We start from the raw sequence: 24,181 nt of genomic DNA on the forward strand, positions 1-24,181 counted from the left end.
GGTCGCTCCCCCACACTCCCTGACTCCTGAATTCCACAGCGCCACACTCCTTCGTGCAGCCTGGTATCGTTGCGCTCAGTGCTATTTAGTAGCTGAGCCTGATTTGCATGATTTGACTCCCGTAGCGCCTAGAAGCGTAGCGCTTGCTTTTACTTGCCTACAGTATTGTTGATTGGCTGATTTGACTCCCGTAGCGCCTAGCATCATAGCGCTTGCTTTTACTTGCCTACAGTATTGTTGATTGGCTGAATATTGGTGTAGTGCAGTCTCGTACCTTGCTGAACTGCGTGTATCATTTATTTTAAAGTGCCCGCTCTGTCTGCATTTGTGCCTGACTGTGCTCAGAGATCATAGCGCTATCCCGTGCCCCTCTTTCGCTTTCCATTCCTGTTCTACCATCTTGTTGTTGTGATCCCTGGCCAGTGTCTCCTCCCCGCTCCCGCCTCCCAGCTGACCCCCCTCGCCCCTCCCCTCCCGCTATCCACATGTGACAGCTGCATTTGCGCGCAGCGTTCACGCGCGATCGCGCCCCAGTCGCGCCGAAGGTGCGCCAAAGGTAAGCCTGTCTACGCCCGTCCGCGCCTGGACCGCGCCCAGCGCCAGACCCCCTGGCCCCCGCAAACCGCACTCCACACGCATAACGTATGACGCCACTACCCTCCTAGCCCTGAACCCCGGACACACACCGCAATGCTACGAAGCTGCCCCAGGACGCACCCACGGCCCCTTTGCCTGCCACTCCTGCAAGTTCGCCTGCATCGAGACCCACGCCAAATCCAAGACCTCTGAAAACAACTCCGACTCTAACCACCTGAAATGCATCCTGTTAAACACCCGCTCGATCCACAAACACGCCACAGAACTCTGGGATCTACTCGACACTGCGTCACCAGACATCGCCTTCCTCACAGAAACCTGGATGAACGCATCATCAGCACCCGACATCACCATAGCCATCCCGGACGCGTACAAGATCATCCGAAAAGACCGCACCAACCAAACAGGTGGCGGCATCGCCATCGTCCATAAGAACACCATCAAAATCACGACCAGCTCGGACGACTACCTTGCAACCGCCGAACACCTCCACTTCCAGATCCACACAAACCCCAGGACCACACTTAGAGGCACCCTCATCTACAGACCACCAGGAACCCGTAAACAATTTAGCGAAGACATCACTGACTTCATCAGCCCACATGCCCTCCCCTCCGAGAACTACTTTCCTACTGGGAGACTTCAATTTCCACCTAGAAAAGAAAAACGACTGCAACACCACCACCCTTCTGGACAACATGGCAAATCTCGGACTCAAACAACTTGTTGACACTCCCACCCACTTAGCCGGACACACGCTCGACCCTATCTTCACCTCCAGCAAACACATCTCCTTCAATCATACCACAGCTCTCCACTGGACGGACCACAGTTGTATTCACTTCAGCTACAAAACTACCACGACTCACAACACCCCACAACCTATTCCTCGAAGAAATTGGACCAAAATCTCCACCGACCAACTCATCACATCGCTCAACCAAAACCCTCCAGCCCTCTCATCGGACCCAAACGAAGCTGCCACCAAACTCAAACAATGGATTACTCACAGCGCTAACGAATTAGCACCCCTAAAGAACCACCAGATCAAAAAAGGAAGCAAAAAGGCCCCCTGGTTCAACGATGACCTTAAGAATTCCAAGAAACTCTGCCGTACTCTCGAAAAAACATGGAGAAAAAACCGAACCACTAACAACCTGACCATCCTCAAGACAGCTACCCGCAAACACCACCAACTGATCCGATCCACCAAGAAATCAGCTTTCAAGGATCGACTCGACAACAACACCCAAAAAAGCAAGGAACTATTCAACATCGTCAAAGAATTTACCAACCCCACCGCAGCCTCAAACGACATTACCCCCTCCCAAGACCTCTGCGACTCGTTATCCTCTTTCTTCTACAACAAAATCGCCGACATACATAACAGCTTTAAGAACATTTCAGAAGAACAGCCCACCTTACCCACTTCCAAACGCGAACCGCTCCCTAACAACCTAAACGCCTGGAACCCAATCACCACTGAAGACACCATCCGCCTAATGAACTCCATCCATTCAGGATCGCCAACAGACCCCTGTCCCCACCACATCTTCAACAAAGCAGAATCCATCATCGCACCCCATCTCCGTGATGTCATCAACTGCTCCTTCAACTCCGCCACCTTCCCAGAAAGCTGGAAACACGCCGAACTCACTGCCCTCCTGAAAAAACCCACAGCTGACCCCTCCGAACTTAAGAACTACCGCCCCATTTCCCTCCTCCCTTTCCCTGCTAAAGTCATTGAGAAAGCCGTCAATAGCCAGCTCGCCGCCTTCCTTGAATCCAACAACTCCCTCGACCCATCACAGTCCGGCTTTCGAGCCAATCACAGCACCGAAACCGCCCTCATTGCAGCGACAGATGACATCCGAACGCTACTGGACAACGGAGAAACAGCTGCCCTCATCCTACTCGACCTCTCCGCCGCCTTCGACACAGTCTGTCACAGCACCCTCATACAACGCCTCAGCAACATTGGAATACAAGGAAAAGCCTTGGACTGGATCATCTCGTTCCTCGCTGGGAGAACCCAGAGAGTCCGACTCCCCCCATTCAAATCAGAGACCACCGAAGTCATCTGTGGTGTACCACAAGGTTCATCACTCAGTCCCACCCTCTTCAACGTTTACATGAGCCCCCTCGCATCCATCGCACGACAACACAACCTCAACATCATCTCCTACGCTGACGACACCCAGCTGATCCTTTCCCTCACCAAAGACCCTAACACCGCCAAAACCAATCTTCATGAAGGCATGAAAGAAGTAGCCGAATGGATGAAAAACAGCCGCCTAAAACCTAACTCAGACAAAACTGAAGTTCTCATCCTAGGATCTTCACCCTCTGCCTGGGATGACTCTTGGTGGCCATCGGACCTGGGCGCAGCACCCATACCCACAAACCACGCACGCAACCTAGGCTTCATTCTAGACTCCTCCCTCTCGATGACCAGACAAGTTAACGCCGTTTCATCCTCTTGCTTCAACGTACTCCGTATGCTCAAAAAAAATCTTCCGCTGGATCCCCACCGAAACTAGAAAGACGGTCACTCACGCACTGGTCACTAGCCGACTGGATTATGGCAACACCCTCTACGCCGGAACCACAGCCAAATTACAGAAAAAACTCCAACGCATCCAAAATGCGTCGGCTAGACTCATACTGGACATCCCTCGCCAAGCTCACATTACCGGCCACCTGAAAGACCTCCACTGGCTTCCCGTCAACAAGAGAAGAACGTTCCGTCTCCTCACCCACGCCCACAAGGCCCTCTACAATATAGGACCCGAATGCCTCAACACACGACTGTCCTTCTACTTACCCACCCGCCAACTAAGATCCTCCAACCAAGCGCTTGCCGCAGTCCCACGCATCCACAGATCCACCATGGGAGGAAGATCCTTTTCCTACCTGGGGGCCAAGACCTGGAACTCTCTCCCCACTCACCTCCGCCTCACACAGAACCACATTTCCTTCAGAAAGGAACTTAAAACCTGGCTATTCGATAAATAATGCACTCCCTCCCACAAGCGCCTTGAGACCCTATGGGTGAGTAGTGCGCTATACAAATCTCTGAACTTGAACTTGAGCTTATTCCAGGCACATTCACATTACATATTTTGCCACAGTGTAGTTATATGTTAGGTCACAATTCCCATAGAAAGACCTTTTGTTATGTTTTGCTAATAACTGTTGCACAGTATGACGAATCTTTACAAACCGTTCCAAATAAGTTCATCCATATCAGCTCCTTCCTAAAACGTTTCAGGGTTCTCTATCAAGCAGGGGCTAAGAAAAAGGGGAGGGGGCTCCAAAACATCTTTTTCCCATGATAATTACCATAGGAATATTTGAAAGAATGGAAAGAAACAGCTGAACAGAATTACATCAGATTTGGCAGAAAGCTAGATCTTTACCCAGAAAACATGCTTGTTATTTGTTCAGTTGTTTTGGAGAAATTTGAAAAAAAATGCAATATCTGGAGCCGTGGGACTCCAGGAAAAACAAAGAATTTTGAATGGCTGGTCCCTCAGGAGTTCATCAAAACCGAAGGAGCTGATTGGTTGATTATAACAAGAATCAAAATGTTGAGAGTGCCATTGCAGGCCTCAGGGACACTGCCTCCAAGCCCTGAAAAAAAATTCAAAAAAATTTAAGGGGCCAGTGTAGGAAAACTCCTGCAGGAGTCAGCGTGGCCACAAAGTTCTCAGACAGGAGTCCCTGTGGCCAACCCAACGCTGTGCAAAATCTTTGTGGTACAAAAGGGGGTGGTGATGGACGGAGCATCTGAACCAATCAAACACTCACACCCAGTCAACAGATCTGGGTTTAATCCATCACCGTTCTTTAGCCAACTCTGCCACCCCAGTTCAGACATGGCCATATGCAAATCAGTCTGACCCTGTGCCTCATGGAAACAATCCAGCCCGAACTGCCAAGCCATGCCTTTCCTGGACCGGAAACAAGCTTCCGAGGACCGGTTTCTGGCATTTCAGCCGTCTTCAGCCCGGCTTGTTTGAATCCAGTGGCAAAGTGAGCAAGGGACTCACGTCTGCGCATACCCTGCCAATTTATGGCGAACAAAGTGGTACAAAAGGGGGTGGTGATGGACGGAGCATCTGAACCAATCAAACACTCACACCCAGTCAACAGATCTGGGTTTAATCCATCACCGTTCTTTAGCCCACTCTGCCACCCCAGTTCAGACATGGCCAAATGCAAATCAGTCTGACCCTCTGCCTCATGGGAACAGTCCAGCCCGAACTGCCACCCCAGTTCAGACATGGCCATATGCAAATCAGTCTGACCCTGTGCCTCATGGGAGCAGTCCAGCCCGAACTACCAAGCCATGCCTTCCCTGGACTGGAAACAAGCTTCCGAGGACTGGTTTCTGGCATTTCAGCCGTCTTCAGCCCAGCTTGCTTGAATCCAGTGGCAAAGTGAGCAAGGGACTCACGTCTGAGCATACCCTGCCAACTTATGGCGAACAAAGTGGTACAAAAGTGGGTGGTGATGGATGGAGCATCTGAACCATGCAAACACTCACACCCAGTCAACAGATCTGGGTTTAATCCTGGCCTGTTCCCATGAGGAACTGCAATGTAATTGACTAGCCTGCACACCTACCTAGTTTCAACCAATTTTATAGAATGTGAATCAAGTTTGTATTGTATGGGAGCTGTCCCAGTATTTGGATTGTGCCCACAATCCTATGTACAACAGCTCTGTAAGGACCTGGTTTAACCAGGTCGGACCGGGAGCTCAACCTTAGTCCATTAAAGGTTTCAAAAATGTATAAACAAATTTATATGCACTTGTCCCAATTTAAACATAACGTACCATACAAGATTGTAATTCAAAATATTCGTTTTTTACTATACATAATAAAACATATGCATGGAGTTTAAACAAATCTAAAGAAAGCGATTTCATACAATATACTTCAGCTTCATACTATGTTCTTTCACATATGTATGTGTCTTTTCAAAAAATACAAGAGTACATAATAAACTTCAAAACATATCCCAATGCATTTCGGGTCACTGCTGGACCCTTCTTCAGGGGTTGGTCTTTTCCATTCGATATAAATCCTTGAAATTCAATGTATGTTCTATTTGTGAGCACTTCAAAGTTGTGTTTCAGACACTGAAAAAATAATAATCGCCATATTGGGAGTGTAAGTATTTTCTGTGGAAGTCACTACTACACCATATCAAATGTAATTCATGATTAAAAAATGAGATGAGGAAGCCACAGTAGCAAGATTAAGGTGGAACAAACAAGACAAGATGGGGATATATCTGAAAACTCTTAGGAGGTGAACTGTAATTGTGCTAAGATGCCAACTAATGAGAGAAAACCTGCTACCACGTGTGTGTTGACCAAATACCAGGCACCAAGTGATGGAAAAACTGCAAACCAGTGTGACTCGTATTCACCTGATTCAGAAAGTAAAAAGTTAAACAATTAAAAAATAACAGCTTACCCGCCCAGGCAAACCTTTAGCGGACCGACTCAAGAATTCATCAACAATATCCGGTTCTGCAAATTACGTTAATAAATCCGTCAATAAACCAATAATGTGCAAAGCGTATCTAAACCACAATGTAAATCTCCTGGCTTACCAAAGCCCGAGCGTCGTGAGTGCAAATTCCATAATTCCCGCACTTTGCGGTGCATCAGAAAACCGGCTGCCAAAAGCGACCTGCAATGTAAAGGGGCGAGTCCGTAAGTATCCCGCCTTCATTATACCCGTGTGATAAAAAATCACAAGCAGCGAGAAGCGCTTAGGAGGTTCCTACCTTCGATCTCACAGCGTCCTCTGACCCTCGACCTCGTGATTGCTTCCGGAAACAACATCCGGTCCAAAAGACACTTGTTTATGTAGTCTAACATCCTGTCCTCTACCTAATATCCGGTTCTCAGTGCATGGAGTCTTAAAGGGCTAGATACTATTTGGGAACCTCAAATCCCGACGGAGAGTATTACAAAACATAATTGCCTGAACTATGTATCTCAATTCGGCAAAGTGATGTTCGGATGTGTCAGTTAGCTACTCGAATCTCAACATTTTACCAAAGCCATGAGTAATGTGAAAAAGGTGCCAATGTGTGTAAACCCCATCGTGAGCACGATGTGCCCTCTGCCTATGAGCAAATGAGTAAACAAGGAAAATGCTAAACAAAAGCAATAATGGAACATAAAAATATTTAGAGCTGAGGTGTGGTGCTCCTGACAACGAAATAAAGTACACAGTTATGGTATATGGGAAAGGGAAACATGAAAAATGATAAACGGTGCAAGAAACAACAGAAAATCTTTTCAAACTATTAATTGGACTGTGCTAATAACACAGGTACTATCCCAATGGCTACGTGTAGACAATAAGTTAAACAATTAACAATACAATAAGCGACAGGGGATGTGTTTAACAGTGTCCTTGAAACAACTTAAATATATTAAAACAGTACATGTTGAAGCAAGCTAATTATATGCAGTAATTTTCATAATTCATCATCAATTCACGGTATAAGCAAATATGTGTTACCACAGAAACATAAGGAACATTGCAAAAACGGTTTATATTGTGTGCAAAACGTATAAGGATCTAATCGTATGATAGGTTCCACAGTGGCATGATAGCGATGCCAGTACTTTCAGCTCATTTGCATACAATGATATACTGTTCATAAAAAACATAGCATCTCGTATTGATCATTGAGCCCCCCCGGTGTAAGGGTGCCCAATTTCTTAATCCAAAAGGTTTCTCTGCGTGACAATGCCACATTATGATCTGTTCCTGAGTGTTTCTCTACCACTTCTAGTACGGTGTATCTCAGTTGTGGAATAGTGTGTGATGCACTGGTCCAATGTGTCGCTAAACTGGAGGTGGTGGATTGGTTGCGTATTGTGCTTTTATGCTCTATGATTCGAGTCTTGATTTTTCTCGATGTCCGTCCCACGTACGTAAGACCACATGGACATTGTATAGCATAAATGACTCCTACAGAGTTACAATCAGCACTGAACTTCAAGACGATGTCTTTACCAGTTTGAGGGTGTGAAAAGGTTTTACTCACAATCGTGTTGTTGCACTGTCCACAATTATAACACTTTCTCATCCCTTTGAAAGTGTCCATCTGATATCTTTGCGGTTTTTTGAGTATCTCCCTGATATTCTTAGCTCGGGTGTGAGCTATTATAGGAAAGTTTTTAAATATGTGAATGAAATCGGGTTCATTGGCAATCATTTCCCACCGTTTCTTCAGTATTTGTCTAATCCTATGTGATTGAGTGGAATGTTTCATAACAAAAACAATGCGTTCACAGGGTGACTTCTCAGTTTTTTTCAACAGGCTCTCCCGATCGATTTGTTGTACTCGGAGATATGCGTCTTCTAGAACCTTTTGAGGGTAACCTCTGTCAGTATACCTCTTTAGTTGCTCTTTGATTGCCCTTGTACATTCACCTGTGTCCGAGGAAATTCTTTTAATGCGCATCAATTGGGATGTGGGCAAGTGGTTCTTCAAGTTCCTTGGATGTGCACTGGTGTAGTGCAACGCATTATTAACATCCGTTGCTTTCCGGTAGACAGTGGTTGAAATACCTTGCGGTGTTTTTTGAATTTCTATGTCCAAAAAGTGTATCCTCGACTCTTGAACATCATAGGTGAATTTGATTCGTGGGTTGCGTTCATTGAGTTCTTGAATTCTTTCAACTAGTTCCTGTTTGGTGCCCCGCCAGAGGACCAAAATGTCATCAATGTACCTTAAGTACAGTATCAAATTGTTCATCCATCTGTGATCAGTGAGTATGTACTGTTGTTCAAAGTATGCCATAAACGTATTAGCATACGACGGTGCTCCTGAAAACCCCATGGAGGTACCTGTTTTCTGCAGGAAGAAATCTGATTTCCAACTGAAATAGCTGTGAAATAGTGAGAAGTGTAGCAATTCTAGTAAAAACACACTCAGTTGTTGGTCTATTTCTGATTGTAACAATCTCCATTCTATGGCTTCCAGACCCTCCATATGAGCAATTGACGTATAGAGTGCAACCACGTCTATGGTGCACAGTATTGTCCTGTCGTCAATAAGGTCGTTAACTTCTGATAGTTTGATTAAGCAATCTGTGGTGTCTTTCAAATAGGTTCGCCATGATTGTACTAAGGGCTGTAAATAGAAATCCACATAACGTCCAACTGGTTCATGTATAGATCCACATCCAGCTACGATAGGTCGAAAAGGCGGGTCCTCTAAACTCTTATGGATTTTAGGGAGCATGTATATATGTGGAACTTGCGGTTCAGTGGTTTTCAAGAATCTAGCCGTGTTGATGTTGATTATGCCGTCATTTTCTGCTTTGGTGATGATCTCATCTAAAAGTGTACTGAAGTCTTGAGTAGGGTCCTTTTCAAGTTGAATGTATGTGGACATGTCACGTACATGCTCCTCTACTTTTCTATCATAGAAGGTGGTATCCATCATTATGAGTGCTCCTCCCTTGTCCGCTGGTTGAAAAGTAATGGACGTGTCCTGTCTCAAATTATTCAAAATTCGTTTTTCTCCTTTCGAGAGATTAGAGTGGTTGGGTATTTCATATTTAATGGATTCTAGATCCTTTTTTACAAGAGTTTCGAAGTTGTCCAAAACTTTGTGCGAGATAGGGGACATAAATTTGCTTTTGGGTTTGAATGTTTCCCTAGGTCGCTGTGATCCATTAGATGTTGTTGTGGAAAAGAACCATTTGAGTCTCAATTTTCGTAAGAATTTGAAGAGCGCTATTTCCGTTTCCAAACCATTTGATACATAAGTGGGAACAAATGAGGTCCCTTTATTTAAAATGTTCAATTGTTCTGTCGATAAATTTTTGCTCGAAATGTTCACCACTAAGTTACCTTTTTCGCGACTACTCTTTGTGGTCTTCCTCCTTCCGGAACTTTTTTTGTTACTTTGTCCCCTCCTGATCCGTTTGGTCTTACTTCCGTTGGTAAATCTGGTGGGTGAGTTGCTGATTGTCCTTCCGCTAAAAAAGAAGGTTTCACGCCTCTAGATGATCCGGATGCTGTGGGTTCCTGGGAATCTATGCTCACGACGGGAGCCGGTGCCCTTTGTAAGGACAAGTCTTCGTCCTGTACTATGCTTTCCTCTGATGATGTTTGTTTAGGAATCGGTCTACTTGTGAATCTTCTTTGTGCGTAGGCTTCCGCCCACGTGTAGACTTCGTCTAATTTGTAATCGATCGTATCCCTACGAAACTTTCGTATTTTACGATCATGCACTTCTTTCGCATGGGTATCCAATCTGCGATTAATGTCCTCTAAAATTTTTGTCCAATCCTCTGATGGCATGGTTCGAATTAATTCCTGTTGTAAGTTGTAAATATCTTCCTTTAACTCATTCAAAATCTGCGACAATTCTTCTATTATCAGGAGAATCAGATCAAGTGAACACTTATTGAGAATTGCCTGCCATTTAATCATGAATGCCTTATTAAATTTGAACAGCATAGGTTTAAGTGCAATGCGAAGACCTCTCGGTATCCTCTTGACTTTGTGGTATTCGATGAGTGTTGTGGCGTGAAGCCGTTGATTGATTTCTTTGCGCATGACATATTCTAGTTGCTTCAACATCTGTGCTGTCGTGCCTTTGGAAGTGCTGAACGTGCGAACCTGTTCTATTAATGAGTAGATTGATGCTGCCTCTTCTGTGCCATATGCTTTAATCTCTGCCTGATTCAATGTAAGGTTTGAGATTTCTTTAAAGGACGCCATTTTACGTCTGATTATGTGGGTGCTGGTCTAGTGTACGGGCAAATCAAATTCACCTATGATGTTCAAGAGTCGAGGATACACTTTTTGGACATAGAAATTCAAAAAACACCGCAAGGTATTTCAACCACTGTCTACCGGAAAGCAACGGATGTTAATAATGCGTTGCACTACACCAGTGCACATCCAAGGAACTTGAAGAACCACTTGCCCACATCCCAATTGATGCGCATTAAAAGAATTTCCTCGGACACAGGTGAATGTACAAGGGCAATCAAAGAGCAACTAAAGAGGTATACTGACAGAGGTTACCCTCAAAAGGTTCTAGAAGACGCATATCTCCGAGTACAACAAATCGATCGGGAGAGCCTGTTGAAAAAAACTGAGAAGTCACCCTGTGAACGCATTGTTTTTGTTATGAAACATTCCACTCAATCACATAGGATTAGACAAATACTGAAGAAACGGTGGGAAATGATTGCCAATGAACCCGATTTCATTCACATATTTAAAAACTTTCCTATAATAGCTCACACCCGAGCTAAGAATATCAGGGAGATACTCAAAAAACCGCAAAGATATCAGATGGACACTTTCAAAGGGATGAGAAAGTGTTATAATTGTGGACAGTGCAACAACACGATTGTGAGTAAAACCTTTTCACACCCTCAAACTGGTAAAGACATCGTCTTGAAGTTCAGTGCTGATTGTAACTCTGTAGGAGTCATTTATGCTATACAATGTCCATGTGGTCTTACGTACGTGGGACGGACATCGAGAAAAATCAAGACTCGAATCATAGAGCATAAAAGCACAATACGCAACCAATCCACCACCTCCAGTTTAGCGACACATTGGACCAGTGCATCACACACTATTCCACAACTGAGATACACCGTACTAGAAGTGGTAGAGAAACACTCAGGAACAGATCATAATGTGGCATTGTCACGCAGAGAAACCTTTTGGATTAAGAAATTGGGCACCCTTACACCGGGGGGGCTCAATGATCAATACGAGATGCTATGTTTTTTATGAACAGTATATCATTGTATGCAAATGAGCTGAAAGTACTGGCATCGCTATCATGCCACTGTGGAACCTATCATACGATTAGATCCTTATACGTTTTGCACACAATATAAACCGTTTTTGCAATGTTCCTTATGTTTCTGTGGTAACACATATTTGCTTATACCGTGAATTGATGATGAATTATGAAAATTACTGCATATAATTAGCTTGCTTCAACATGTACTGTTTTAATATATTTAAGTTGTTTCAAGGACACTGTTAAACACATCCCCTGTCGCTTATTGTATTGTTAATTGTTTAACTTATTGTCTACACGTAGCCATTGGGATAGTACCTGTGTTATTAGCACAGTCCAATTAATAGTTTGAAAAGATTTTCTGTTGTTTCTTGCACCGTTTATCATTTTTCATGTTTCCCTTTCCCATATACCATAACTGTGTACTTTATTTCGTTGTCAGGAGCACCACACCTCAGCTCTAAATATTTTTATGTTCCATTATTGCTTTTGTTTAGCATTTTCCTTGTTTACTCATTTGCTCATAGGCAGAGGGCACATCGTGCTCACGATGGGGTTTACACACATTGGCACCTTTTTCACATTACTCATGGCTTTGGTAAAATGTTGAGATTCGAGTAGCTAACTGACACATCCGAACATCACTTTGCCGAATTGAGATACATAGTTCAGGCAATTATGTTTTGTAATACTCTCCGTCGGGATTTGAGGTTCCCAAATAGTATCTAGCCCTTTAAGACTCCATGCACTGAGAACCGGATATTAGGTAGAGGACAGGATGTTAGACTACATAAACAAGTGTCTTTTGGACCGGATGTTGTTTCCGGAAGCAATCACGAGGTCGAGGGTCAGAGGACGCTGTGAGATCGAAGGTAGGAACCTCCTAAGCGCTTCTCGCTGCTTGTGATTTTTTATCACACGGGTATAATGAAGGCGGGATACTTACGGACTCGCCCCTTTACATTGCAGGGCGCTTTTGGCAGCCGGTTTTCTGATGCACCGCAAAGTGCGGGAATTATGGAATTTGCACTCACGACGCTCGGGCTTTGGTAAGCCAGGAGATTTACATTGTGGTTTAGATACGCTTTGCACATTATTGGTTTATTGACGGATTTATTAACGTAATTTGCAGAACCGGATATTGTTGATGAATTCTTGAGTCGGTCCGCTAAAGGTTTGCCTGGGCGGGTAAGCTGTTATTTTTTAATTGTTTAACTTTTTACTTTCTGAATCAGGTGAATACGAGTCACACTGGTTTGCAGTTTTTCCATCACTTGGTGCCTGGTATTTGGTCAACACACACGTGGTAGCAGGTTTTCTCTCATTAGTTGGCATCTTAGCACAATTACAGTTCACCTCCTAAGAGTTTTCAGATATATCCCCATCTTGTCTTGTTTGTTCCACCTTAATCTTGCTACTGTGGCTTCCTCATCTCATTTTTTAATCATGAATTACATTTGATATGGTGTAGTAGTGACTTCCACAGAAAATACTTACACTCCCAATATGGCGATTATTATTTTTTCAGTGTCTGAAACACAACTTTGAAGTGCTCACAAATAGAACATACATTGAATTTCAAGGATTTATATCGAATGGAAAAGACCAACCCCTGAAGAAGGGTCCAGCAGTGACCCGAAATGCATTGGGATATGTTTTGAAGTTTATTATGTACTCTTGTATTTTTTGAAAAGACACATACATATGTGAAAGAACATAGTATGAAGCTGAAGTATATTGTATGAAATCGCTTTCTTTAGATTTGTTTAAACTCCATGCATATGTTTTATTATGTATAGTAAAAAACGAATATTTTGAATTACAATCTTGTATGGTACGTTATGTTTAAATTGGGACAAGTGCATATAAATTTGTTTATACATTTTTGAAACCTTTAATGGACTAAGGTTGAGCTCCCGGTCCGACCTGGTTAAACCAGGTCCTTACAGAGCTGTTCCCATGAGGCACAGGGTCAGACTGATTTGCATATGGCCATGTCTGAACTGGGGTGGCAGAGTGGGCTAAAGAACGGTGATGGATTAAACCCAGATCTGTTGACTGGGTGTGAGTGTTTGATTGGTTCAGATGCTCCGTCCATCACCACCCCCTTTTGTGCAAAATCTTTGGCCATAGGGCGTAGGATTGGCCGACCCTGCGGCCAACCCTCCGATGCTCACGGCTGAAGGCTGTGCACAAGAGGCGTTTGTCACGGACATATTGTAATAAGATTATACTTTGTGTTGAAATCCATAGAAATTCACTGAAAAAAAATCAAAGTTAAATTGAAGTTGTACATACATAAGGTAGTAAGAGTTTAACTTATGTTAAAAAAAACACAAAAATGAATCGAAAGAATCAAGTTAAAATAGAGTTATATGCAGGTTTTTAATTAAAAAACTATTATTTTAAAACAAAAGAAAAACTGCCTGCAATGCATCAGTTGTATGCAACTGACATAAGTATAACTTTCACCGCTATGAGGCACTGCTTATGACCTCAACGTTTTAGAGAAATTAAAGTAAAAAAATAGCTATCTATTGCTGTTGGACTCCAACCCAGTGGGATAAAACAACAAAATAAAGCATTCTTGCTGGATCAAGATCTCAGATTGCCTTGCCGAAACATAAGTGAAATTTTGGGTCCACCATTACAGTACTCAAAAACACAGTCCCCAAGTCCAGAACAAGTAAACATAGAAGAGGGAGAGTAGGGAGACCCTGAAACCATAGCCCTTGAGGACCCAACACAAAGGGCCACATTTAAAATGTATATATATTTATTTGTTAGGGTCAATGGCTGGTTGGCTGATCATGTGAGGGAGGTTGGCCATCGCAGGCAAGGCCCTCTTGCCTACCTCATGCTGCGCACAGCCAAAGGCCATGCGCAGCGGGGGTTGGCCACCCATATGTTGTTCCGTGGGACTCCCGTGGGAGCCAGCATGGCCTGCCATGAAAAAAGGAGACTGTGGGATGGGGGTCCATCACTAATTAATTAAAATATTGTTATGAAGGTTAAATTAAAAATTTAATTCCCGCCTGAAGTAAAGAAATTAATTTTTTTTGTTATGCATTCATAATTATTAAAAGTGATATATAAAATTAATTAAAAGTAGTTTTATTATATTTTAATGGCAACATTTTACAATATTTGTAAATTCAAAAAAGGTTTTGAAATATTTTATAATTAAATAATAACTTTGCCTCATAATATGTTTTAACTTTAAACAATATTTATTTTTATTACTGACTGTTTTAAATAATTGAATGTAATGTAATATAATATTATTTCCTATGGGGTTTTATTTTAAGTTTCTATCTCCATTATTTACTATGGGAGGATGTTGTGGATTTTGCAGTTCCAGTGGATGGCCATCTGTTGTATTGGATTTACTACTGTTTCCTTTTTGGCAGTAGTAACTTACAAGCATAAAACTGGCTCCACCCTCTGTGTGAGGGAGTGGAGACATGTAAGTCTACACTTTTTAGTAACTTAGCCCAGATAAGAAAATTTACTCCAAAGGGTAAAAGTATACGTACATGTGTAGGTTAATCTGAAGTGTACGTTATCTTTATGACTACCTTCGATCGATATTCTTCTACTTGAGGATCAGAATGGTACTGTGTCACCCTGCCTTGTAGGGCTCTAAACAGCCACCCCAGATTTCTAGACAATTAAAGCTTTCCTTTGTGTTTTACAGAGTGCAGATTTGAAAAAGGAGGTGGCAGTCCGCACTGAAACCACCCAGACATCCAAGAGCGAGGTCACCGAACTAAAGCGCTTGCTGCAGTCGCTGGAGATAGAGCTGCAGTCTGCGCTGAGCATGGTAAGGAGAGCATTGTGATTCTTTTTGGTGCACATGAGATGGGTCCTTTCTTTAAATTCATGGAGCCTATATTGTATGAGAAGGGATGAGCTTACTTGTAGGGCCTGATTTTGAGTGCCCCGAATAGAATGGAATAACTATCTCATTTGCTAAAATCTGACTCTGAGGTGTTCTTAATTTACTGGGTGCAATATTTATCACCTATCCCCACTTTCCCTTACAAATGGAGCATAAATCTGCATGCCCTAGCATTCTACAGGTCTGTTTCACTCTTTAAACTCTGATTTGTCTTGCCGAAATGTAACGAGGGGTGTAGCAGTAAACATTGCACCACTTAATTTGCAATCTATTTGCACAGGGATTGCATTGTTTACTCATAAGAAGTCCCATACCATTTATAGAAATCGGCTCAACTCAACACGATTGGAGACAATCTGTGAACCTAAGTTGACAAACCACCAAGAAAAAATGCCTATGATGTTCCTTTGAAGACTTGTTCCTGTGTTGTCTGATAGTGCTGTGAAACATCTGTCTTATAGCTTTGTGCTGATTCTGCTTTCTGTCAATGATCACACCTGTGATCTACAGCACACAATGTTCCTTATTACAGAAAGACTCCACAGAGCATATGCTGGCTGAGACTGAAGCCCGCTACGGAGCCGAGCTGCAGAAGCTGCAAGTGACTATCACCCGCCTAGAGAAGGAACTGTCTGGAGTGCGGTCAGACTTGGAACATAACTCCTATGAGTACCAAGAGTTGCTGGGATTGAAGATGAGGTTGGAGCAGGAGATCGACACCTACCGCCGTCTCCTGGAAGGCGACGACTTAAGGTTATTGTAGCGCACTTTTCCATGTTGCAGAATTTCATAAATTCACACTTTCTCCATGTTGCTGAGCTTCATATTTTTACACTATGACCACATTCTTGCCGATCAACATAAAAAGATGTACTCAAATATATTAAAATATTCCGGTAGTAATGGAGGGTTTTAAATACCTTGACAAATATGTAAATGCAGAGCCTTATCTCTTCCACATACATTATCCTCAGAGAAATGGGACAATGGAGATCATTGCCACTCTCCTTGCTGGGATGAGCAACCCTTTTCAAAATGATGATGCTCCCAAGATTTCTCTATGCGTTACAGAACACGCTGTATCGGGTCCAAGAGTGTTGTTTCCAAGCCATAGACAGCGAGGTTATAATCTTTCTTTGGGATAGAAAACCTCCAAGGATAGCCACATGAAAGCTTATGTGAGGGTGGTATGATGGCGGTATTGCATTGCCAATTATTCAGGGTTACTATTGGGCAGCACAGTTAGCGGTCATCAATCAATGGGTGCACCGCCCGCAAGATGACCCTGCATACCGAGTGGGCAGATGTATTTTGAGTCCTGGGGGATACACTCAAGCACTATATACTACTCCCAAGCACCACAATATTACAGGACCCATGAAGCACACAGTCACACTTTAGCACTAGGTGCACAGGAAGTTGGGGTGGCACGTTAAAATAACTCAAGGAACAGCACTCTGGGACTGATTATATGGAACATAGAGCAATATCCCTGACTTACCAAAAACTGATAAATAACTGCCCTGACCCATGCCTTTGAGAATGCTGGCACACAGACTTGAGGGAACTGGTGGACAAAGACTGGGTAGAGGCATTGACATCCCCTAAGGAGTCAGCTATGTCGTCAAAACTTAGGTTAGTTTAACTTAGGCTACTTCAGAGATCCTACATTTTCTGTAACACCTTAGCAAAGATTGAAAGAGGTATCTTTTTACCATATTTTATGGGAATGCCCGGAAATTAAAACCTATTGGAAGGCTATAAGACAGTGCCTGCGAGAGGTGTGTGGGGTGGACTTACAAACCAAAAGTGGTGCCTTCTTAAAATATGGGATCTTAGCTGTAAAGAGCAAATCTGGGCAACTATGGGGACGACGATCGCTAAACGTAACTTAGCCTGGAGATGGGGGGCATCGACAGCGCCAACACTAAAAGAAAATAAGAAAGACATGGACTGGTGCATGGTGGCTGAGAAAGTCGTCTATGAAGGCAGGGGATGACCTAAGAAACGGGAGCAGATCTGGGGTTAATGGAAGACTTGTAGGGTGGGTGTTCCAGCTAGGTCTGCAGCAGATGGTTCCTTAGGGGTTCCTGTGGGCCCTCTTGCCACCTGTGTGATAATGGAACAGAAGATATTTCGAATCTACTCTGCACCTTAAAGGAGCTGCTAAAGGAAAGGAGACAGCTGCTAAAGCCTGCCTTTAACCAAAGGGGAAATCGCTCGCGGAGGCAAGCAGAAATGGCCTGCTTTGGTCCGGGGGACCCACAGCTGAAGTGCAGACTGGTAATATTTCTTATGCTAGCTGAAGAAAAAACAGCCACTGGCCTCCAACCGTGAAAGATGCCAGGTTGTAGCTATATGCACACTAAGACAGGGATTGTGGGGACACTGGAAAACTGTACCTATTCAAGCACTGACCCAAAGCATCAAAAGTAGCACACCTACATTTGTGTGCACAGCACTTATCGCTTAACAAGCATGAAGGTGATCAGTTATTCTAAACATGTCAATTTAAATGTATGTATCCTTACGGTTTAAATCCACCTGTTTTAATGCACTGGTTTTTATTAACTATTTGTATTTGTTCTGAAAGCAGGTAAGTGATTTGTACAATGAAGAACAAGGAAGTAGGTCTCAGAAGTTACCAGAAACTTTGTGGAAATTCCACCGCTTGAAACATTTTGATTGCCTCTAAACCCTTTTCTTGATTTTAGAATAAAAATTACAGACCAGTGTCGCTACTTTGGCAGAATATCCAGAACAGGTGTCAGTTCACAATAAACAATGCACCGTATCAGTAAAGTTGAGATTATCTTGGCATGGGCACCATATATCTTTATTAGTGATTACTGACTGAGTTTGCCACCCTTTCGTAGGACTCAACTGAATTTGAATTTGAATTTAAAAACATTTATAAAGCGCTCGTGTACTAAGCAGTTTCTTGGCGCTGGGGGCAACAATGGTAAAAACAAGCAGATAGAGAACAGTGGCTAATCATTGAACGCTTGCTGAAACAGTAATGTTTTTAAGGCCCTGCGATATTCCATGTAGGATGGCAGGAGCCTTATTGAAGGGGGAAGGGCATTCCAAAAGGTGGGGGCCAGAACTGAGAATTTCTGACCACTAGCTTTTTTCTTCTTAAAGCGTGGTACTGCCAGCAAGCCCAGAGAAGAGGAACGGAGAGCTCTTGGCGGGCAATAGTTCGTAACAGCAGCGTTGATAAATGCCGGGGCGGTGCCTGCTCGAGCTTGAAAAGTAAGGCATCCCAATTTAAACAGTGCCCGCTGCTTAATAGGGAGCCAGTGAAGGGCTTTCAGAAGGGGAGTGGAGTGATGTGACTTAGCCAGGCCATAAACCAGGCGAGCCGCCTGGTTCTGGACCAGCTGAAGCCGGTGGAGAGCGTATGCGGGAGCACCATTAAGGACGATGTTCCCGTAATCAATTTTTGACAAAACCATAGCCATTATGATCAATTTGAGGGCGGGAACAGAAAAAAAACGGGATATTTTCCTAATAGTTCGTAGGGAAAAAAACAAGAGGAAACAACTGAACTGATGTGTGAATGAAGTGTAAGTTGATGGTTAAGAGTGATGCCCAAAGTTTTAACTGATGAGGAAGGGATGGGGGGGGGACCTAAGGAAGGGGGCCAAAAAAGGGGTGACCAAGGATTGGCGACACCGCCTGTCAGAACCAGCTCCGTTTTGTCCGGATTTAATTTCAGATGGTTCATATTCATCCATTCGCGGATGAATAGCATCACGGACTGGAAGCTGGTTTGACCTGGCGAGGTCGGGGACAAATCAAAAATAAGTTGGAGGTCGTCGGCATAGTTGTATACCGCGACCTCCATGTGCTGCAAAGCAAAAATAAGAGGGAAAATATATAAGTTAAAAAGTAAGGGGAGAGGGAAGAGCCCTGGGGGACCCCACAAGTAATTACACGAGAGGGAGCGGCAAATTCTGCTAGATGGACAGCCTGGGAGCGGTCAGACAGGAAGGACTCCAACCAGGCCAAAGGGGGGCCCTCGATGCCTGCCGACCTGACACGGCGTAAGAGGATGGAATGGTCCACCGTGTCAAAGGCGGCGGACAGATCTAATAAAACGTGGGCCTGGGGCACGTTGGAGTCCAATCCCTCCCTGAGTCGGTCCAGAACTGAAATAACCACCCTCTCTGTGGAAGGGCGTGGGCGGAAGCCTGCTTGGCAGGGGGCAAGATAATTGCTATCCTCAATAAAGGAGCTTAAGACCTGAGTAAGATGGGACTCAGCAATCTTCCCTAGGAAAGGGAGGAGGGAAATTGGCCGATAGTTGGCCGGGACACCAGGGTCTGCCCCGGGTTTTTTAAGGATGGGGATGATCGTAGCAGCCTTAAAAGGGCGAGGGACAGTGCCCTGTTCAAATGATTCATTTATTAGGGTGAGAGCAGGGGAGGGACAATCTAGGAAGATCTGACTTAGTACACGTGCTGGGCAGATATCAGCAGGGGAGCCAGATTTCACCCGTCTGAGAAGAAGAAGTTGAACAATACTATAAGGCAACAGTTCCCACTTAGATTCAGGGCCCGATTATGATGTTGGCAGTGTGAGAGCGGGCCCCCTATGCCTGTGCCCCGCTCCCACACCAGCAAAGCTGTGTGATCACTGCCCACGAGATTATGAGTTTTCTCGTGTCTGGCAGGCGTTTTTTGGCAGTCCCACAGCATTGCCCCTGAAAAAGGGCACCGCAGTGGGAGCGTCAAAGGTAGCTCCTGCAAAGCATAGACTCTGCAGTCCATGCCGTATAGGAACTGGGGGGCATGCACACAGGGGGGCACAACATGTGCCCCCCTGCATGCACCAAAATACATGGGGAAAGGGAGCCCTGTAAGGACCCTTTGTTTGATGACCGCCAGCAGTTTAATGGAGTAAGTACCTCCATGAGACCGCTGGCGGTCTTGAAATTCATAATATGCATGGCGGTGCCGCAGCGGCACCACCAGCATATTGTGAACCCCTGACCACGGTACCACCACAGGGAATGTGGTTCCCTAGCGGTTGCGGAGGTCCAATGGCGATCCGAATGCCAAAGTTGTAATAGGGCAGTCAGATCGCCAGTGCAGCACTGGCACTACCACTGCCTCGCCCCATGATTTAGGTGGTCCGCGGACGCCAAGAGGCCCTTCTTCATCAATCAGTTCATCTGATATTTCTCGCAAAATAACCATGTTCTTTATTTATCCCCAGTTCGACCCCAGACATATTATTCTTTTCTTAAGCCAATCTTTCTCTTACGTATCATTTTGATATATCAAGAGATGGGCCAAGCAGTTGTAGCCAGTGGATGGTAAAAACTCTGCAAATTTAAAGTGCACATTTCCCTTCTGGAGTCTCGGGCGTAGGCCCAGCATATTATGACAAGGTAGCTGGCTGCAGCGCGAGCGCTTAGCGCGCTGTTCTAAGAGTGCTATTTTAAAGTGTACTGCGCATTATTCTGGTCATTAGGACATTGTTTTTAATTTTCCACTCACTTGCACCTTAATCTGTGCCCCCCACCGCCGTTTGGGCGGGTCTGGTCCTGGGTGGGTGCCTATTAGATCTTGGTCGCCATCTTTGAGTGGGGTCATTGGTTGGAGGCTGTTCGTTCTGCCTGCGCTTTACTGCGCATGCGCGGACTTGGAACACCTTTTTAAGGCGAGTCCTTCCTCACCTCGCCCCCTGACAAGGTAGCTGGCTGCAGCGCGAGCGCTTAGCGCGCTGTTCTAAGAGTGCTATTTTAAAGTGTACTGCGCATTATTCTGGTCATTAGGACATTGTTTTTAATTTTCCACTCACTTGCACCTTAATCTGTGCCCCCCACCGCCGTTTGGGCGGGTCTGGTCCTGGGTGGGTGCCTATTAGATCTTGGTCGCCATCTTTGAGTGGGGTCATTGGTTGGAGGCTGTTCGTTCTGCCTGCGCTTTACTGCGCATGCGCGGACTTGGAACACCTTTTTAAGGCGAGTCCTTCCTCACCTCGCCCCCTGACAAGGTAGCTGGCTGCAGCGCGAGCGCTTAGCGCGCTGTTCTAAGAGTGCTATTTTAAAGTGTACTGCGCATTATTCTGGTCATTAGGACATTGTTTTTAATTTTCCACTCACTTGCACCTTAATCTGTGCCCCCCACCGCCGTTTGGGCGGGTCTGGTCCTGGGTGGGTGCCTATTAGATCTTGGTCGCCATCTTTGAGTGGGGTCATTGGTTGGAGGCTGTTCGTTCTGCCTGCGCTTTACTGCACATGCGCGGACTTGGAACACCTTTTTAAGGCGAGTCCTTCCTCACCTCGCCCCCTGACAAGGTAGCTGGCTGCAGCGCGAGCGCTTAGCGCGCTGTTCTAAGAGTGCTATTTTAAAGTGTACTGCGCATTATTCTGGTCATTAGGACATTGTTTTTAATTTTCCACTCACTTGCACCTTAATCTGTGCCCCCCACCGCCGTTTGGGCGGGTCTGGTCCTGGGTGGGTGCCTATTAGATCTTGGTCGCCATCTTTGAGTGGGGTCATTGGTTGGAGGCTGTTCGTTCTGCCTGCGCTTTACTGCGCATGCGCGGACTTGGAACACCTTTTTAAGGCGAGTCCTTCCTCACCTCGCCCCCTGACAAGGTAGCTGGCTGCAGCGCGAGCGCTTAGCGCGCTGTTCTAAGAGTGCTATTTTAAAGTGTACTGCGCATTATTCTGGTCATTAGGACATTGTTTTTAATTTTCCACTCACTTGCACCTTAATCTGTGCCCCCCACCGCCGTTTGGGCGGGTCTGGTCCTGGGTGGGTGCCTATTAGATCTTGGTCGCCATCTTTGAGTGGGGTCATTGGTTGGAGGCTGTTCGTTCTGCCTGCGCTTTACTGCGCATGCGCGGACTTGGAACACCTTTTTAAAGCTCCTCCCCTAGCGCAGCGGGATCGCGCAGCGGGCGCGTCCTCGCGTGGCCGGAGTCGTGCCAGAGTCCTGCCCGTCTGCGCCCGTCCGCGCTAAGGACGCGCTGGACGTCGCGGTACTCTGGCTGGGGATTATTATTCTATCCCGGCTCTACCATGTTGACGTACTCGCGGGACTGCCTGCTTTCCATCGGACAGGTAAGCCGCTGCTGTACCCTTCCACCGGTACACCCACTGCGAGGCCCTTATCATTGCCTCTGTAATAGGTGGGCTCTAGACTCCCCGCGCCCCCTCTCAAGGACTGTTTCCTCGGAGACTCGCCGCATTATGGGTACCCCTACTACTTTGAAGATCCTGAACTTAAATGTCAGGTCTGTGCTGAAACATTATCAGCACATTTATGACCTCATTGAGGAGGAAGCTCCTGACGTATTGGCCATGACGGAAACATGGCTGCAGGACGCTGATACCGCTATTACCAATCTAGCCTGCCCATTCGGCTATTCTATGTACACCCTGAATAGGCCGTCTAGGGGTGGGGGTATCGCGTTAGTGGTAAAAACTATCTACCCTTGCGTCTGGAGCGCCCTAAACATCTCTGGGTGTGAAAGCGCCATGTTCAAGGTCTCTGTCAGCCCTGAGTTTAGCCTGTCCGGGATGGTCGTTTATCGTCCACCCGGCAGTGATGTGGCGTTTAGAAATGCCTTCCCCGACATTGTTGGCCCTCTGGCTGCAGATTGTGCCAACTTTTCTATCATGGGTGATCTAAATCTGCATTTCGACACCCTCTCTGGCTTGACAGTGCGTTCCATCTCCTCTGACCTAGAGGCCTTTCAACTTCCCCAGATGGTGTCCCAGCCTACCCATTCGGGGGGGCATATTTTGGATCCCTTGTTCACCAATCTGCCGGGGATTCAAATCACTTCTGTCTCTCCGGTGGAGTGGACAGATCACTTCTTGGTGTCCATTCTATGCCCTGTCTCTGCCACTCCTTCCATCTCTTCGGCTAGATGGGTTCAGAAGAGGGCTTGGAAAAAGCTTAGGTTAGAAGACTTCCATCGTCTTCTATTAGAGGAGCCGCTGGACCTCTTGACGGATGTAGAAAAGGGGTATGACCTCTTTTGTTCTTGGATCACCAGGGCCTTGGACTCTCTGATACCTATCGTATCAACCAAAATCAATTCTAGAGAGTCCAGTCCCTGGTACGATGGCGCACTTCGGGCCCTAAAGGGTGCCTGTAGACGAGCAGAGAGGGCCTGGAGGAAAACCTATGCGGCTGACTTAAAAGCCGCATATACCAGGTCCGTTAAGCTCTACCATCGAGCTATCTGCCGGGCTCGTGCGGCCTTCTATGCTACCGAATTCCGGAACAACTCAAATCCGTCAAAGGCTATTTTTAAGGCCGTAAAACAACTTATGGCGAAGCGGCCTACCACTATGACCGTAAGCTCCCTTTCCCATTGTGAATCCCTTGCTTCCTACTTTTTGGGGAAGGTCCAAGCCATTTACAGGACGTTCCCTAGCTTAGGGTCCACTGTGGAAAGTACTAATCGGGATCACCATCAGACCACACTGCTTGTTTTCCCCCCCCTTGCCTCGGATGGTTTTGACAAACTTGCGTTGCAAGTTAAATCTGGGTCTCCATCCGACCCAGTAAGGCCTGCTCTCTTTCGAGACCAAGCTTTTATGGGACGTACAGTTGTATGTTCCCTTGTCAATCTCTCCTTGGAAACGGGAATTGTACCATCTAAGTGGAAACAAGCCGTGGTGTCCCCGATTATTAAAAAGCCCACCCTGGACCCCTCTAAGCCTGAAAGTTATCGCCCCATCTCGCTGCTACCCTGGCCAGCCAAGATCACTGAAGCCCACGTCAATTTGGTCCTGTCTGAACATCTGACTCGGACCAATGCCCTCGACCCCACACAAAACGGATTCCGTGCTGGGCACAGTACGGAAACTGCGTTACTTGTGATGG

At 45.4% G+C, this 24,181-nt stretch overlaps 1 protein-coding gene across 1 annotated transcript in view; it reads left to right on the forward strand.

Annotated features, from left to right (window-relative positions):
- LOC144753872 (keratin, type I cytoskeletal 19-like) overlaps window positions 1-24,181 on the forward strand; it is a 95,763-nt gene that overhangs the window by 45,664 nt on the left and 25,918 nt on the right. Inside the window, exons 6-7 of the mRNA XM_078641412.1 lie at window positions 15,118-15,243; window positions 15,854-16,074. Coding sequence (XP_078497538.1) covers window positions 15,118-15,243; window positions 15,854-16,074 — 347 coding nt within the window. The remainder of the gene's footprint in view (window positions 1-15,117; window positions 15,244-15,853; window positions 16,075-24,181) is intronic.

This window comes from Lissotriton helveticus, chromosome 5_1, assembly GCF_964261635.1.
Source record: "Lissotriton helveticus chromosome 5_1, aLisHel1.1, whole genome shotgun sequence".
Lineage (NCBI taxonomy): Eukaryota > Metazoa > Chordata > Amphibia > Caudata > Salamandridae > Lissotriton > Lissotriton helveticus.